General features: G+C 44.3%; 1 protein-coding gene across 1 annotated transcript in view; it reads left to right on the top strand.

Moving 5' to 3' along the window:
• Positions 1 to 15,935, top strand: part of LOC117871226 — a 120,883-nt gene that overhangs the window by 25,323 nt on the left and 79,625 nt on the right. Inside the window, exons 3-6 of the mRNA XM_034758977.1 lie at positions 2,264 to 2,331; positions 6,366 to 6,483; positions 7,571 to 7,645; positions 14,260 to 14,351. Coding sequence (XP_034614868.1) covers positions 2,264 to 2,331; positions 6,366 to 6,483; positions 7,571 to 7,645; positions 14,260 to 14,351 — 353 coding nt within the window. The remainder of the gene's footprint in view (positions 1 to 2,263; positions 2,332 to 6,365; positions 6,484 to 7,570; positions 7,646 to 14,259; positions 14,352 to 15,935) is intronic.

Genomic DNA, 15,935 nt, shown 5'->3' with positions numbered 1-15,935 from the left:
TGCAATCACTTCTTCCCACAATTAAGAGATTGATTAAGCTGTTTGTGTCTCCATTACATAAAAAGCTCAATTTGCTCACATTCCCTGTCATCAGGTCACATTATGATATGCACATTTCAAATGTCTCCCTTGGTCACCTCCAAGAGCTGAGACCAGCTTGTTTTTTTACCAGTAAAAATGTCTCATATAAAATCTCATTAGCCCAACGATTACCTTTGACACCTTGGATAAGCCTAGTCTCGGTACCATAATAATTATGAATTCACACCAAGTCCCTTTTCAGTTCGGAGAGGGCATGGTTTTGAAAGGCATTTTAAATCCAGACCACCAATTATTAAAATCATGTATATTTTTGCAGCAGATACAATTCACGATAGAAAAACTGGATACCACCTGCTATAGAATTTTATTGTGTTTATCCATTATTATACTGCCCTATGCATCACACGCATGCTGTGAATCCAGTCATGGCACCATTGTTAATTATTTCAGCTCTGGCTGTTAGGCCACTACTTGGCAGGCAAAACAATTACTGACAAGGGCAAGTATCCCTCTGCAAAGGAAAGGAAAACAGGATGGAAAATTATGTAAGAGTGACTTCCGGCCTTAGCAGAGCTCCCACTGGAATGACTATAATAATCAATTATCATTAATCAGCATTAATTATTATTAAGACAATAATTTATAGCACCCCACATTTACACTTAAGCCTTGATTCTGCAATCTACTTCTTCTACATACCTTTGTTAGGGTTGCCAACTTTCTATTTTCAGAAAACCAAACACCCCTGCCCCGTCCCGGCCCCGAGGCCACGTCCTTGCCCTGCCACTTCTCCAAAGCCCCTTCCCTGCTCACTCCATCTCCCCTCCCTCCGTCACTTGCTCTCCCCTACTCTCGCTCACTCACTCATTTTCACAGGGCTGGGGCAGGGGGTTGCGATACGGGAGGGGTGAGGGCTCTGGCTGGGAGTGCGGATGTGACAGGTTTCCCCCAGGGGTGCCACCTGGAACAGGGGTTCCATTGAGCCCTCTGACCCACCAGTCTGGGCTCCCTCTCACACAGTGCTGCTGTGACAAGCTTCAGACCCACTCCCGGTCTTACACTTCCATCCGCATACACTCAGGTAGGGACACACCCAGCTGCAGTTACATGCTGGGTCTCTGACCAGCCACTGCATGTGAACCAACAATAGAGAGGCTACAGCCAAAATAACCCCCCAGCTTCCCAGTCTAGGACCCCAGAGCAGTACTGGCCTGAGTTGGTCCAAACCCCAACCAGTATGAATTTATTATCCAGTTCGCCTCCCCCTCAATGTGGAGAGGAATATGCAACAGCCCCTCTGAGCTAAGATTCCCAAGTGCTGCACTCCAACTCACTGGTTTGATAAAGCAAAACCAAGTTTATTAACTACAAAAGATAGATTTTAAGTGATCATAAGTGATAACAAACAGATCAAAGCAGATTACCTAGCAAATAAACAAAACACAAACTAAGCCCTGGTCTACACTGGGTAGGGGCCAGGGGATCGATCTAAGTTATGCAACTTCAGCTACATGAATAACATAGCTGAAGTCGATGTACTTAGATCTACTCACCGCAGTGTCTTCACTGTGGTGAGTCGACAGCTGACGCTCCCCCGATGACTCTGCCTGTGTTTCTCGGCCTGGTGGAGTACGGGAGTTGACGGGAGAGCGCTCGGGGGTCGATTTATCGCATCGAGTCTACACGCGATAAATCGACCCCCGCTGGATCAATCGCTGCCCGCCGATCCGGCGGGTAGTATAGACATACTCTAAGTCTAAGATACTAGAAAGATGGAATTTGAATAGGAGATTCTCACCCTAACTGATGGTACAGGCAGACCCTTATGGCACAAGCTGCCTTAGCTTTACAACTTGAGTTTCTCAGGTCTTCATACACAGGCTAGAAATCCCTTTAGTTTCCCCAGTCCAGTCTTTTTCCTCAAGTGTTTCCAGGAATCTTCTTGTGTGGGGAGTGAAGAACCACGAATGATGTCAACTCACTGCCTTATATAGCTTTAGCATATGGCGGGAACCCTTTGTTTCAAAACTTGGTTCCTGGACCAGTTTGTGGAAAAACACTGACATCCCAAGATGGAGTCCAGCAACATGTGGTCTGGTCACATGACCTTGCATACCTTGCTGAGTTAGAGCAGCCATTACTTACAAGCTGTCTGGAACATTCACGGGAACAAACATGCTTATTAGTTGTTTACAAAAACATGTTTCCTTTTGTGTTATAGTGTCTCCGTAAATTCCGCAGGGCAGTTTTGGTCATCCAGGTCATTCGCAATCTCATTAAAATGTACAGGTAAGACTTTCTCTGTGGCAGATGGAAATGAAACCCTGCAGTTAACATTAACAGAGATCAAACTGAACAGGTTTTTTAAATATTTGAATTACACTTGGCCACTCCTGAAAAGATGAGCAGAAAGCAGTGTAAGTAGGGTGAAGCAAAATAATGATGTGATTAACATTCACACAATAAAGAGTTCCCTATTCACATCTGTCAGAGAACATTTTATATTTCATATATTTCTATCCATAATTTAGAGCCAGGCTGACAAAAGTAATTTATGCAGAGAATTTGCAAAAAGTAATTTATGCAGAGAATTTGGTTTCTTTTTGTGTTTGGGTATTACCTTGCTTTTTTATAAATGTATCCATTATTTATAATTGTTCCATAAATTGTTTGTGTAAACAAATCTCAAGCTATCATTGTTTGTGAATTATTCAAAGTGAGTATTTGTGTGAGTATCCCCCATTTGTGCTGCATGACTGGTCATCTGAGTCACACGGTAATGTTTCAGTTTTCTTATGTGGGTCCTCAGCAAAGCACTTAACTTTAAGCACATGCATAGGGCCCATTGAAGACAATAGGGTATAAGTAATCAGGACTTAAGCATGTGCTGAATAAGGGCCTGGATCACTTGTGGTAATCTTCAAGAACTAATTTAGCTTTTGCCAGAACAATGTTTTTGTTTTGTCACGCAGCAGGTTTAGCTTTTTGATTAAATAAATGTGTTCTGAGCCAAAAATTCCCTTTCTGAAAACATTCATATTATTGCCTCTTTGTCCCAAGAAGCGACCAGCCAATAATTGGGGTCTTGTGGGTTGTATTTGTTAGGAGGAGAAATTGATTATATTAGTCAGATATTTCTTTGGTGCAATCCTGTTTAAAAAGTATGCAAAGTCCTGTTTCCCTGAAACAGTGGGAACAAACAACAGCAATTTCCTTGCTAACAATTTCCAAGCCTGCCTCTCCAGAGAGTCATGTGTCCGAGGAGTTCTGTCTCTTTGCTCCCTCTCAGGTCAACCCTGCGGGTGGCAAGAGTAGTATTCTTTTTTCCCTCCTTCCCTCTCCCACACCCACCCTTTGCCAAATAATCCTCTAGCCCATGTGTTTGTCATAAGTTCCAGGAAAACCTCTCAGACCAAACAGTTTAGACTTGTTCAGACTTGGCCATGCAGCCAATTACCTTGGACAGTAGTTTCTGTTGTCTCTAGCTATCTCACTCCATAAAGGGGCTTAATTACTCCTTCTATTTAGCCTGAAAAAAGATGCTTAGCCATCTTTTCATTAAGTGTGGGTAGGCCCCAGTCCCTGACTGAGACTTCCAGGTATTATGACAATACAAATAATAAATACTATTAATAAGTTTATACACAATAACTTTTATACAATATCATCATGTTTGCTCTCTCTCTTTCTAACTATCATGTATCTATCTATCCACACATACACATTTATAGAACTATCTCTATCTCTTCTCATCACCTACAAAAGTTCAGAAGAAAGTTTATTAGGATTACCCCATTCAATTCTTTTTGACTGAGTCTTGAGAGATTACCTGCTAAACTCTACTGAGACCTTGTGCTAGTCAGAGCCAGTATTAATCCAAAGAAAAAGGTAAAATATGAAAGCTCTCCAAGGACTCTAAGCACTGAAAGACTAAAGAGAGTCCAGATTTCAGAGTCCAGGATCAGTGGACTCAAAATCTGATTTTCCTGAAGAATGATCTAACTAGATGGGGGAAAAGATTTCTACATTACTAGTATCACCGTTTAAAGTACCAGTCCAACACCAACAGAGTTTTTAAAATAGCCATAAAGACCTTCATTCAACTAATGACAGTGTTGCATGCTTAGACACCAGTTCTTAAAGTTAGACTTGTGCTTTTAAAAATGTTGCTGAATCAGGGCCTTCACGGAACAGATCCAGACCGCGCTTTTGTAGCAGTGGAATGAGCTATTCTAGCAGTGGCACTTTAAATAGTTTGCGAACCCTGTAGTGGGGCTCATCATGTTTTTATCTTAGAAGCCCCCAGAAATCAGCCCGAGCAGCAGTTTGTACATAGTTAGGCCAGGCACATTTGGGTATACTTAGTAAATCCAGTTATCTGAGACCCAGTTGTGCCCAGGTGGTTTCATCCTATTGTTTTTGTTGTCTAAGGAGCAAAAGACACAATCGGAACAGATATAGACCTGCACAATGTGTGCATGAGTGTGCTGGGGGGTGGGATTTGGTGAGACTCCGCACTGTGAATACACACACCTTGCATGATGTGTAACCCATTTCTATGGGATTTCCTGTGTGGCAGTGGTGGGAATGTGATAGGGCCCTAAGAACTGGTGCACCAGGGGTCCTCTGGGCATTGGATCTTACAGAGGATGACTGAGTTACTGGCGTTACAAAATTAAGGATTAGGCTGGACAAGCCTTCATGTAGCAGCTCCACAGCAGGTGGAGGATAGGGGAAGAGCGGGGAGAAAGGATTGTTTCCCGGACCACTCCTGCATGAATGTAAACTGAGGCTATGTTTGCACTACCACTTATGTCGGTATAACTTCTGTTGCTCAGGGGTGTGAATACCCTCCCCTCCCCGAGTGACATAAGGTACATTGACAGAAGCGCCGGCATGGACAGCACTATGTCAGTGGGAGAACTTCCCACTGACATAGGTACTGTCGCTTGTCGGGGGTGGATCAATTAACTCGATGGAAGTGCTCGCTCTGGTTGGCTTAGAGCAGCTACACTCGAGAGTACAGCTGCACCGCTGTAAGCTCTCTAGTGTAGACATAGCCTGAGTTACCTGAGTTGGGAACTGGGAAAAGAACTTCTCCTGATGAAAGAGGAACCTAGTCTTGTATTAATAGGGCTCATAGAAATACAGCAGGTGAGTCACCCTGGGATAACACCGCTTGAACTGGGGGCAGAGCCTAGTTCAGTGTATTGAAACACCTCTGCTATCTACAGCAGCAGCCCCTCCCTTTCTCGAGCTGAGCTGATGTTATCAGTGAACCCAGGGCACAAACTAAATACATTTCTGCGATAACCAAACCCATTTGCGCATATTAGAAAGTTGTTAACCAAATATGGCTATGTGAACATCGCCCCCATTTCCGGGGCAGGGGGAGACACAGCACAATGGGCCAGATTCATTGTTGTGCCATGGCTCTTTTGAGCAGCAACGTTGGTACAAAGAGGCTGAAGGGAAGGTGTGAGGGCTCCCCAGGTGTGAGGATCTGTGCCCGGCACAGAGTGACCTCATCACCAGCTCTGGTTGCAGGGGGCATTTGAGACAGGGCAGGACATAGTGGACTAGAGGGAAGAGGCTTGTGAGGAGCTGGAGGAGGCAAGGCTTGGGCAGACCCTTTCCACAAAGATGTTTGTTTAATTGAAAACCAAACTTCTAGTTGAAAAAATATTTTGATGGGAAATTTTAGACCCTTCCAATTAAATATGGACTTGGGGGCCTAACTTTAGGCACTCAAATTTGAAAAATGTGGCCAAAGTTTCATTCCTCACATCCCTTATCCCAAATCCTAGCTCTCCCTGTCCAACGCTACTCCCATCTCCCTCATTACCCCAGTGGGGTGACAAGCCAGCTGCACCCCTGAATGATCAAAACCTACTTAACTCTTCCTAGCAGAATCATCATATGCTATCACAGTGTAGTTTTCAGGCAAACACTACCAGTTCTATATTAAAAACTTCATGCTATTCACAGACACATTCAGAACCTTCTGTTTGTTTAGTTAAATCTTGCTTTCTTGCTTTTTTTCTCCCCAGTAAATCTGGAAGTCTCTATTTTGGGATTTAGCATTTTCTCAGCCATGCCTGTACAGATTAAACCTAACAATAATTGACAAAGAAAGGCTATATCCTATGCTAAATGTCGATTATTTACGTAATGAGGAGGGTGCAGTGAATAAGGTTACCCCTTTCTTTGAATGTTGCTGAATATAAGTTTTAAAGCAAGGTTTTGAGATTACTAGAATGTTCATTATGTTTCATACAGATAATTTTGTATGGGTGTTTATGTTGCTGTTGTTTTAATTGCAGGGACTATGCAGAATCTAGAGCTGAACTGTTATCCTTTTCTCGGCTACAGTTCACCGGATCCAGGACAGAGACTGAAAACCTCCTTTTTGACTGTTCTTATTTTAAAGCTAAAGTAGAGGTACTGTATGCAACCAATGTGTAAATAAGGGGTGGATAATTGGAGCTTGCATTTGAAAGGCCTGATCCTGCACAGACTTGCACACGTGCTGATATGAGCAGTTCCTGCTATGCAGACAGTTCAATAGGAACTACTCAAGTGAGTCACGTGCAGAGGTCTCTGGAGAAACAGGTCTTAAAACAATGCATTTAAGGGATGCACTAATAAAATCAATGATGTTAGAAGCACAGCATTGTAATTTCCAGGCTTGTGGAGCCTTTGGGAAAGCTCTCCAAATCTGTGAGATTTAGTCGAGTCTGTGCTCCTTACTGAAAATAAACCCCCAAAACCCTAGAGATTGAAGAATAAATGTAGAATGAGAGTCTTCCAAACGACCTCAACTTGACGAGATGATACTTCTGCTTCTGAAAAACCTCTATTCTGCTCAGTTGAGCACCCTCTAAAAATTAAAGGTGACCTGCAGAAAAAAGTAATTCATGACACTGACCTCCCTAATATGTATCAAATGTTTCTACCAACCACTGTCAGTGGGTGGATAGTGGCCATTCATGCAGGCCCTGATTCACCAAAGCATGTAAGCATATGCTTAACTTTAAGCATGGAGTAGTTCCATCAACAGTCATTGGGATGGGATTCATTCTTCCCGGCAGAATTGCTACCCTTTGAGGTTGAGATATTTCAAAGAACCTGGGAGTTAGGCACCAACATTCCATTAAGAACTGAGCACCTAACTTCCTGTAGGTTTCTTTGAAAATCCCAGCCTTAGACTGATACCTAACATTGATTAGTGACCAATACCTGATGCTTCTGAGGAAGGCACATTCCACACCCAACCCTATTAGCAGGTAAATATGCTGCACCAGGCCACTGGTGCTATGCTTTATCATTAGAAAAAAATTCCCTTCTCGGCCCTAAGAAGCAATCAGCTCGTGCCTTAAAGAACCAGGGCTGATTTCTGACCTAGCTCGCACATATGTAAACTTAAATTATGTACCTCACTGGTCTCCCAGACACAATGGATTGCACAGGGTGATCAGTATCCGTAACTAATTGACTGAGGCTTGCTCTTCCCCCTCTCTTCTCTCAGACAACTATCAGCCATGAGGCGCAGGCCATCCTCTCAGGGCCACCAGAAAACCGAACCTCAGAAGGCATCAAGCTGGTAAGGTTTGAGAAAGCTGAGTTGTTGAGGCAAGTGACGTGGGCCCCTGTGCTTCGAAGTATTGATATGGGCCCTAAATTTCCCAAAGTACCGGGGGTGTTTGGATCCAGGCCAAAACATAAAGAGTCAGTTCCTCAGATGTTGTAAATTGGCACAGCTCTGTTGACTTCCATGGAGTTACTTCAGTTTATACCACTTGGCTCAAGGCACTGATCTGGCTTTGAATTTCTCCCCAGTTCTGGGGTGGTTCAACTCTGAGGGGCTTTGATTTGGTGAAAACCCTGCAAATAAAAAGAGAGAGAGAGAGAGAGATTGAAAATATCATTGGCAGAGAGCAGACTAGAAGCAGCTGTCTCAGGCAGACTTATTCCATTCAGATCAAACATAGAGCTGTGGATGTTTGGAAATAACTCACTTTACTGTATATTTAACTTCAAGCTTTCCATTTGTTTGGAGGCAATCAGAGATTTGTGCTCAAACAAGGCTATTCTCACCCAGTTTTTATTCATGAAGCACAATATTCATGAGGCACCACTATTGAACTGTCAGGATGGCAGACATGCCTGGATGTAAATGGAGTTGTTTTCAGAATGCAGCTCCCTTTATGAACCTAAATGAGTTCACAGAGAAAAAAGTTGAAAACAAGCCACAGTATTGTATGTGGTAGCCTTTAAACTATGGGGTGTGATAATTATTACACTACAGGATACTTCTGAGTTGCACTTGCCATAATGGACTCTGATGTCTGCCACATACAATTTCCAGGAGAGCAGTTCTGTTCTGAGATTTGGAACCTTTCTTCTCCTACATAGTCTATAGAGATCTTCTATACTCAATAAGAGAAACACAAAAGGGTGTAATTTTTGCCCTACCATCTTCACATTTCCTTTTAACCCGACTTGTTCTTTTCTTTTTTATTCCTCCTTAACTGACTGCTTTTTTTCCAAGCAAATGCACATTCAGGTTTTATTTCTAGCATTTAAATCTCTAAATAATATAGTAGTGCACCTGTCTACCTGTGGGGCTATCTACGGCCTCATGGCCCACCATGTCTAGTCAGATCAATTGCAGTTGTGAGACAAGCCCACAGCTATACCAGAGCTGCTCACTCAGCTGCCCTTCCAACAGAGCTGCGGTGAGTCACCACTCAGGCATGTAGCAACACCCCAGTTGAACTAACTCTTCCCACAGAGCCTGCAGTGACTTAGCCTTTAGGCATGCGGCAGCAGCCTATCCTGGAGCAGAGCCTGGGGCAGATGACACCCCAGGCTCAGGTATTTCCCCACCATGTCAGACCTGTAGACCAGGAGCCAGTGCCTGACAGCAGTGGGAATATAAGATGATAGATTATAACTAAAAGAACAGGAGTACTTGTGGCACCTTAGAGACTAACAAATTTATTAGAGCATAAGCTTTTGTGGGCTACTGCCCACTTCTTCGGATGCATATAGAGTGGAACATATATTGAGGATATATATATACACACATACAGAGAGCATGAACAGGTGGGAGTTGTCTTACCAACCAATTAAGTAAGAGAAAAAATTTTTTTGAAGTGATAATCAAGCTAGCCCAGTACAGACAGTTTGATAAGAAGTGTCAGAATACTTACAAGGGGAAATAGATTTAATGTTTGTAATGGCTCAGCCATTCCCAGTCCTTATTCAATCCTGAGTTGATTGTATCTAGTTTGCATATCAATTCCAGCTCAGCAGTCTCTCGTTGGAGTCTGTTTTTGAAGTTTTTCTGTTGTAAGATAGCCACCAGCAGGTCTGTCATTGAATGGCCAGACAGGTTAAAGTGTTCTCCCACTGGTTTTTGAGTATTATGATTCCTGATGTCAGATTTGTGTCCATTAATTCTTTTGCGTAGAGACTGTCCGGTTTGGCCAATGTACATGGCAGAGGGGCATTGCTGGCACATGATAGCATATATCACATTGGTAGATGTGCAGGTGAACGAGCCCCTGATGGTATGGGTGATGTGATTAGGTCCTATGATGATGTCACTTGAATAGATAGGGCTTTGTAACAAAGCCCGATGCCAACTCTGTCCACATATCTATTCAAGTGACATCATCATCTAAGCAGTGGGAAAATATAACCCTAATTTTACTCCTAGGTAAAGCACAAAGTGACCAAAATGAAGTCAGCACAGAATCATCTCATCTAGATTTAGGTAGCACAGAAATGTTACAGAAGTCCTATTGTGCCTTATTTTTGTTTGGAAAGACATTAGCAATAGCAGCACATTTTGAGCACCGCCAGAAATACATGATAAATCACTGCCTCTAAAGTTCCATCAAAAACTGACATTTGCACAGCTCTAGCATGATCTGCTGCACAGATTCTTCACAAGGAAGTGTCCCTGGCCTTTTTAACTCATATTAACCATGTATTTACTTTATGAAAGTTGGACAAAACATTGTGAAAACGTAAGACATTGGCTGCCCAACCTCTGGTCTGGCAAAAGCTATACTGACTCACTGGGAAAAAAAGCAAGAGAATCTTAGTACAACAGATGGTCACTCTGTACACTAGTAAGGAGATGAGCACATTACAGTTGTTGGAGGGCTGTATTTAGCAGTAACAGGGCTATAGGAAAGCCAGTCAACATTTTTTGTTTCTCTGATGAAAACTGGCCCACACCCTGCCCCAAACCAAACTTGTCACAAATAATTGTCAACAACTTAATTTTCTGTTTTTGGCTAAGATATTGATTTAAAAAAATATTGAAGTTGGATTCAGGATTGTTAGCAAGCATTTTTGGCAAACAAAAAAAAAATCAGGACAGGTGTGGGGGGGAGGTAATAGGAGCTTATATAAGAAAAAGACCCCAAAATTGGGACTGTCCCTATAAAAGTGGGACATCTGGTCACCCTACCCCAACCCCCATCCTGATTTTTCACACATGCTATCTGTGTGTGACCATTCCAATCCTGGCTGGCTGCCAAGGAAGTGAGTTACTTTCACTTTCATTCCTCAGCATGCAGCCAGCCAATCCTCCCCCCCCCAGCACCTCCCCCAACGCAGCCCTGCCAGAGGGGAGGGGGGAGAGAGAGAGGGGTGCTCTGTGGGGGGGGGGGGGGAGAAGGGGGGGGTGCTCCATGGGGGGAGGGGAAGGATGGGGGGGGGGGGGGGGGGGGGGGGAACAAAGGATACTGCCAGAGCCACTGAGCCAGCCTCACCTCACGCTGGGGGAAAGTCACACTCACAGGTGAGTTCCTTCCCCCACTCCTACCCCCAACCCTTCCCAGAGACCCCAGCAGCCGATCCCCTCCTTCAAACTGTGCTGCATTCGTCTCTCTCTAGGACCCAGCAGCCCTTCTCTTACATGCTCCACTGCTTCCCATCTGTCCAGGCTCCCAGCAGAGTGGTGCCCCCAGGCAGAGTGGTGCCCTAGGCAGCTGCCTGTTCTGCCTATGGCTAAGGACAGCCCTGCCTTTGGGCCTCACCCTCCAAGGCGCTGGCCAATATTAAGGACATGTTTGGCATCCTCAACTTCCACCGACTTCAGCACTTTGCATGGCGTCATCCATGGGGTCTCAGGCTGGAGGACATGACCACTCTATACTTCCCTTATTGCTAAATGGGAAGGAGTGTCAGAGAGAGGCTGAGTAGATGGTAGCAGGAGTCCTAGGAAGGGTGGTAGTTATCCCAGGATAGAAAAGAAGATCTTGGTATGGAAAAGGTTGAAAACTATTGATCTAGGCCAAGATTTCCAAATATGACTAATGATTTTAATTGCCTCAATTTTTGGAAGCCCAGCTTGAGATCCAATAGAGAGGCTTGGATTTTCATAAAGCGCAGAGCACCTGTCCTCTGAAAATTTAGGCCCATTTTCAGTGTTTCAAGTTGGTTATCCGAAGACTGACACACCCCAAATCTCTAGTCATGTTTGAAAAGCTTGGCCATGCTTCTTAAAAACCACAATCATGGTTTTATGTCTATTACTGTTCACTCTGATCTTAAAAGAAATGCATACATGTAGCACTGTGTGTGTACGTATATCAAAATCCAGAGATGAAATGTGAAAAGTCAGAATTTGCGAACCAAAAATTATATTATTGTTACTGAAAACTTAAAAGGGTCATTTTTTGTTTTCATGCCTTCTTCCATTATAAAAGATTCTATAGCATTGGACAGTCATGGTCCACAACACTGTATTAACATTATTGTAAGGTGTAGCATTTACGACTGACTGTAGAATACTGTGTTTTTGTTTTGTTTTAATAATGGTTGTAAGTACTGTGTAACCCTTCTGCCCATCTAAGTTGGCAGCAACAAGGGCCGGGTTCTGTATCTAGGGGTTCCGTTTCAATAACACAATGCAAAACCGGCTCGAGCCCCCACCCAGTGACCTGGGACAATTACATACCACCCCCTGGGCGCCTCTAAGAGGCAATACTTCCCCTCTCGCAAGCACGGAGTCTGAGTGTAACAGAAAATGTTTAATAACATGAGGTAAACAACATCAGCATTAAATTGGAAAAACACCAGAACTAGAGTTCTTAGACCAAACCATGAGCGAAGACCCACCCCAGCAAATTGGGCCGTGTCCTCTCCCATTGGTTCTTGAAACCAGCGACCCAAGAATCACCAAAGTCCCAAAAATCCACCAATCCCAAAGTCTCTTGGGTCCAGCAACCCAAGAATCACAAAAGTCCCAAAAGTCCGACAACCCCCCAAAGTCTCTGTCCATGATCAGTCAGCCCCAGAGTTCAAAGGGGGGTGGGGTGAGCAGGGTGTTAAGGGGCACCTTATGTGATCCGAGGCCAACCGGCTGCTTCTCCGTGGGGTTCCACCGCAGCCTTCACCACGAACTGCTCCATTCCACCCGCAGTCCCACTCCTGCCGTCCCCGAACTGCTCTGGCAGCTGCTCCGCTCCGCTCCGCTCACCGACCTGTGAGCCGCGCCGCCCCGCTCCGCTCACCAATCTGTGAGCCGCGCCGCTCCGCTCCGCTCACCGACCTGTGAGCTGCGCCGCTCCGCTCCGCTCACCGACCTGTGAGCCGCGCCGCTCCGCTCACCGACCTGTGAGCCGCTCCACTCCGCTCCAGCCGTCCCTTGGGCCGCTCCCACAAGGCTCTGCTCTGCTAGCTGCTCCTCCAGCCGCTCCGCTCACCGACCTGTGAGCCGCTCCGCTCACCCCCGCTAAGCTAAGTTAGCTTAGCAATATAGCTTCAGGCTCCCCCACTAGTTAACACAGCCTCAGTGATCTCAGCTCTTAAATAGCTTTAGCTCTTTTGTGATTTCAGCTCTTAGTGATTTCAGTTCTTAGTGATTTCAGCTAGTAGTAGGGGAGCCCCAGTGCTGGTGCACTATTGGCCCAAAGTGAACTCAGCTCAGCAGTCTGTAACTAGACTCCTAAGGGAATCAAAGTTAGCTCTGACATTCAACAGTGGAGAGAGGAGGAGGTGCAATTGGTGTTTCAGGCCCACATAAGGGACCCACACCACCAGGTACCAATACCTGCCCCCAACCTCTCTCAATTCACTGGGTTTTGTAACCCATGCCCCTTGACAAGCAAATGCTACCTAGGTAATGGTGAATGACTCACTCAGTCTTTCTGTCATACAACAGTTCCACTGGCCTTGATTCACAGAATCAGGGTAACAAAACTTTATTCTTCCTGCCCCAATAACAGAGAAACTGGGGATCCCACACCAGCCAAAGTAACCACTTTGAGTTGCTGTGGTTTCATGCCAGGCGAGTGGGTGTGCCTATGCAAACAAGATCAGCCCCTGGAGTTCTTTTCCACACTCGCCATAATTCACCACCAGATGTCAGGGTAGAGCTCATCCTGACTCTGCTTACAACTGTAAATACGATTGTGAGTCCAGTAATATCCACAATCATTTTCATCCCTCTCATGGAAATGAAGCTTTCTAGGACCACACAGGAGCTGTTCAACCCCTTGTAGGAATTGGCTTTAAGGACCATCATTGCCCTGTATCTTTCTGACAACTAGGCTGGGGGAAGGGGACTGTAGGTCAGATAGAAGCATCTCCCGGGGGATAACCCTGGAACACGGGGCCTCCATGCCAGGTTTAGAGTTAGAGTGGCCAGTTCTGCACTGACTTTGAAGCAGCCACAGTGCAAGGGGTGTTCCTGGGCAGGGTGAAGGTGGGGTGGAGCGTGAGAGGGAGAGGTTAGAACATAGGCAGGAAGAAGCAAGGCTGGAATTTTCCCATGCCCCACTGATTATAGGCTGCCCTTGCCTCCACCAAGGCTGCACCAGCCCCCACAACTCCCAAATAGCTGTAACCCACCTCCCACTTGGTCCCTAAACTAGCACTAGTGCTGGCCAGATTAATTTCTGTGCCTTAAAGCCTTGTAATTTCTCCTCTTTAAGGCCTGATCTTGTGAAGTGCTGAGCACCTCCGATGAGGAGCTGAATACTCTGGTGCACCTTGCAGGATCAAACCTTCATGAGATGTTGGTTCACACAGGCAAAACTGCATCTGTTTGCACACCTCAGATCCCTGTTGACTCCCAGGAGAACAATCACATTCACCATTGCTCTTCGCCTTCTCCCACAATCTCAGGGCTAGTTTATCTGAACAGTGCAATTCGTTGAAACCCACTCTCTCTATTTCTTTCCCCAATTGTAGGCCATGCTGTCTTTGCAGGCAACAGTCAGCACTTTCTCTGAATACCCAGTCCACATCCAGGAAAAACTGGCTCAGATGGGTTGGTATGAATGGTAAGTTTGCTGTGATGCCACTGGAGATGAAGGTAAATGTATGGAAATTCCCATTGACTTCAGTGGGTGCTGTGGAAACATAGTTGATGGCAGAATTTCATCTCGAATAGGCAAAAGATTAAGGGAAAACAGGCAGAGAAGCAGAAAACAGGAATCAAGGAGAGGTAGTATATAAAGGAATAGGCAGTCATTGAAAATTGATGGAGATTAAAACAAAGGAGGCAAGTGCTGTGAAATTAATGAAGTAGGCACAAGTTAAAATAATTAATTGAATGACTCTGAACCCTCAAGGTCTGCACATGAGCTAGTTCTAACTATGTAACAATGTGCTCTCATTGCTGTTACTTTTGTTCTTTCCTTCCTATTATTTGATATGTCTCGTCACATCTCCTCTTAAATTAGGCCCCAATTCTGCAACTGGATCTGAGCAGGTGGATATTTTTTTTCCAGTCAGCAGGTTTCCGAATGGGGACTACGGGTTGCCCATGCAGACCCAATTGCAGGATTTGGGCCTAAGATCATAACCTCTTCAGGCCAGGGACCAGGTCTTCCTATGTGTTCACAGAGAACCAAAACAACTGGATCCTGATTCTGACCTGGGTCTTTGGGCACTACCTCAACACAAATAACATCATCATCATCATCATCAATAATCTAGCAATAATGTGTCTACCAAACCTTAGGACTGATTGAAGATGGTTGTAAACCATAAAATTTAGCTCAGACTTAAACCCTTCTCCCTAGCTTTCAGTGTATTCTGTTTTAATGTTGCCAGCTCTCATGATTTTGTCTCATGTTATTTGGTATTTTCTTAAAGCTCAGGCCCCAGATTTCATTATAAAGAACTAGGGCTGTCAAGCGATTAAAAAAAGTAATCGTGATTAATCGCATGATTAATTGCACTGTTAAACAATACTAGAATGCCATTTATTTAAATATTTTTGGATGTTTTCTACATTTTCAAATATATTTATTTCAATTACAACACAGAATACAAAGTGTACAGTGCTCACTTTATATTTATTTTTGATTACAAGTTTTTGCACAGTAAAAAGACAAAAGGAATAGCATTTTTCAATTCACCTAATACAAGTACTGTAGTGCAATCTCTTTATCATGAAAGTTGAACTTACAAATGTAGAATTATGTACAAAAATACTGCATTCAAAAACAAAACAATGTAAAATTTTAGAGCTTGCAAGCCCACTCAGTCATACTTCTTGTTCAGCCAATCGCTCAGACGAACAAGTTTGTTTACATTTGCAGGAGATAATGCTGCCCACTTCTTGTTTACAATGTCACCTGAAAGTGAGAACAGGTGTTCTCATGGCACTGTTGTAGCTGACATTGCAAGATACTATTTACGTGCCAGATGCACATGCTTCAACCACCATTCCAGGGGACATACATCCATGTTGATGATGGGTTCTGCTCGAAAACCATCCAAAGCAGTGCGGACCAACGCATGTTCATTTCATTATCTGAGTCAGATGCCACCAGGAGAAGGTGATTTTCTTTTTTGGTGGTTTGGGTTCTGTAGTTCCGCATCAGAATGTTGCTCTTTTAAGACTTCTGAAAGCATGC

Source organism: Trachemys scripta, chromosome 1 (assembly GCF_013100865.1).
Source record: "Trachemys scripta elegans isolate TJP31775 chromosome 1, CAS_Tse_1.0, whole genome shotgun sequence".
In the NCBI taxonomy this organism is placed as follows: domain Eukaryota; kingdom Metazoa; phylum Chordata; order Testudines; family Emydidae; genus Trachemys; species Trachemys scripta.
This window is presented reverse-complemented; position numbering and strand designations above follow the sequence as displayed.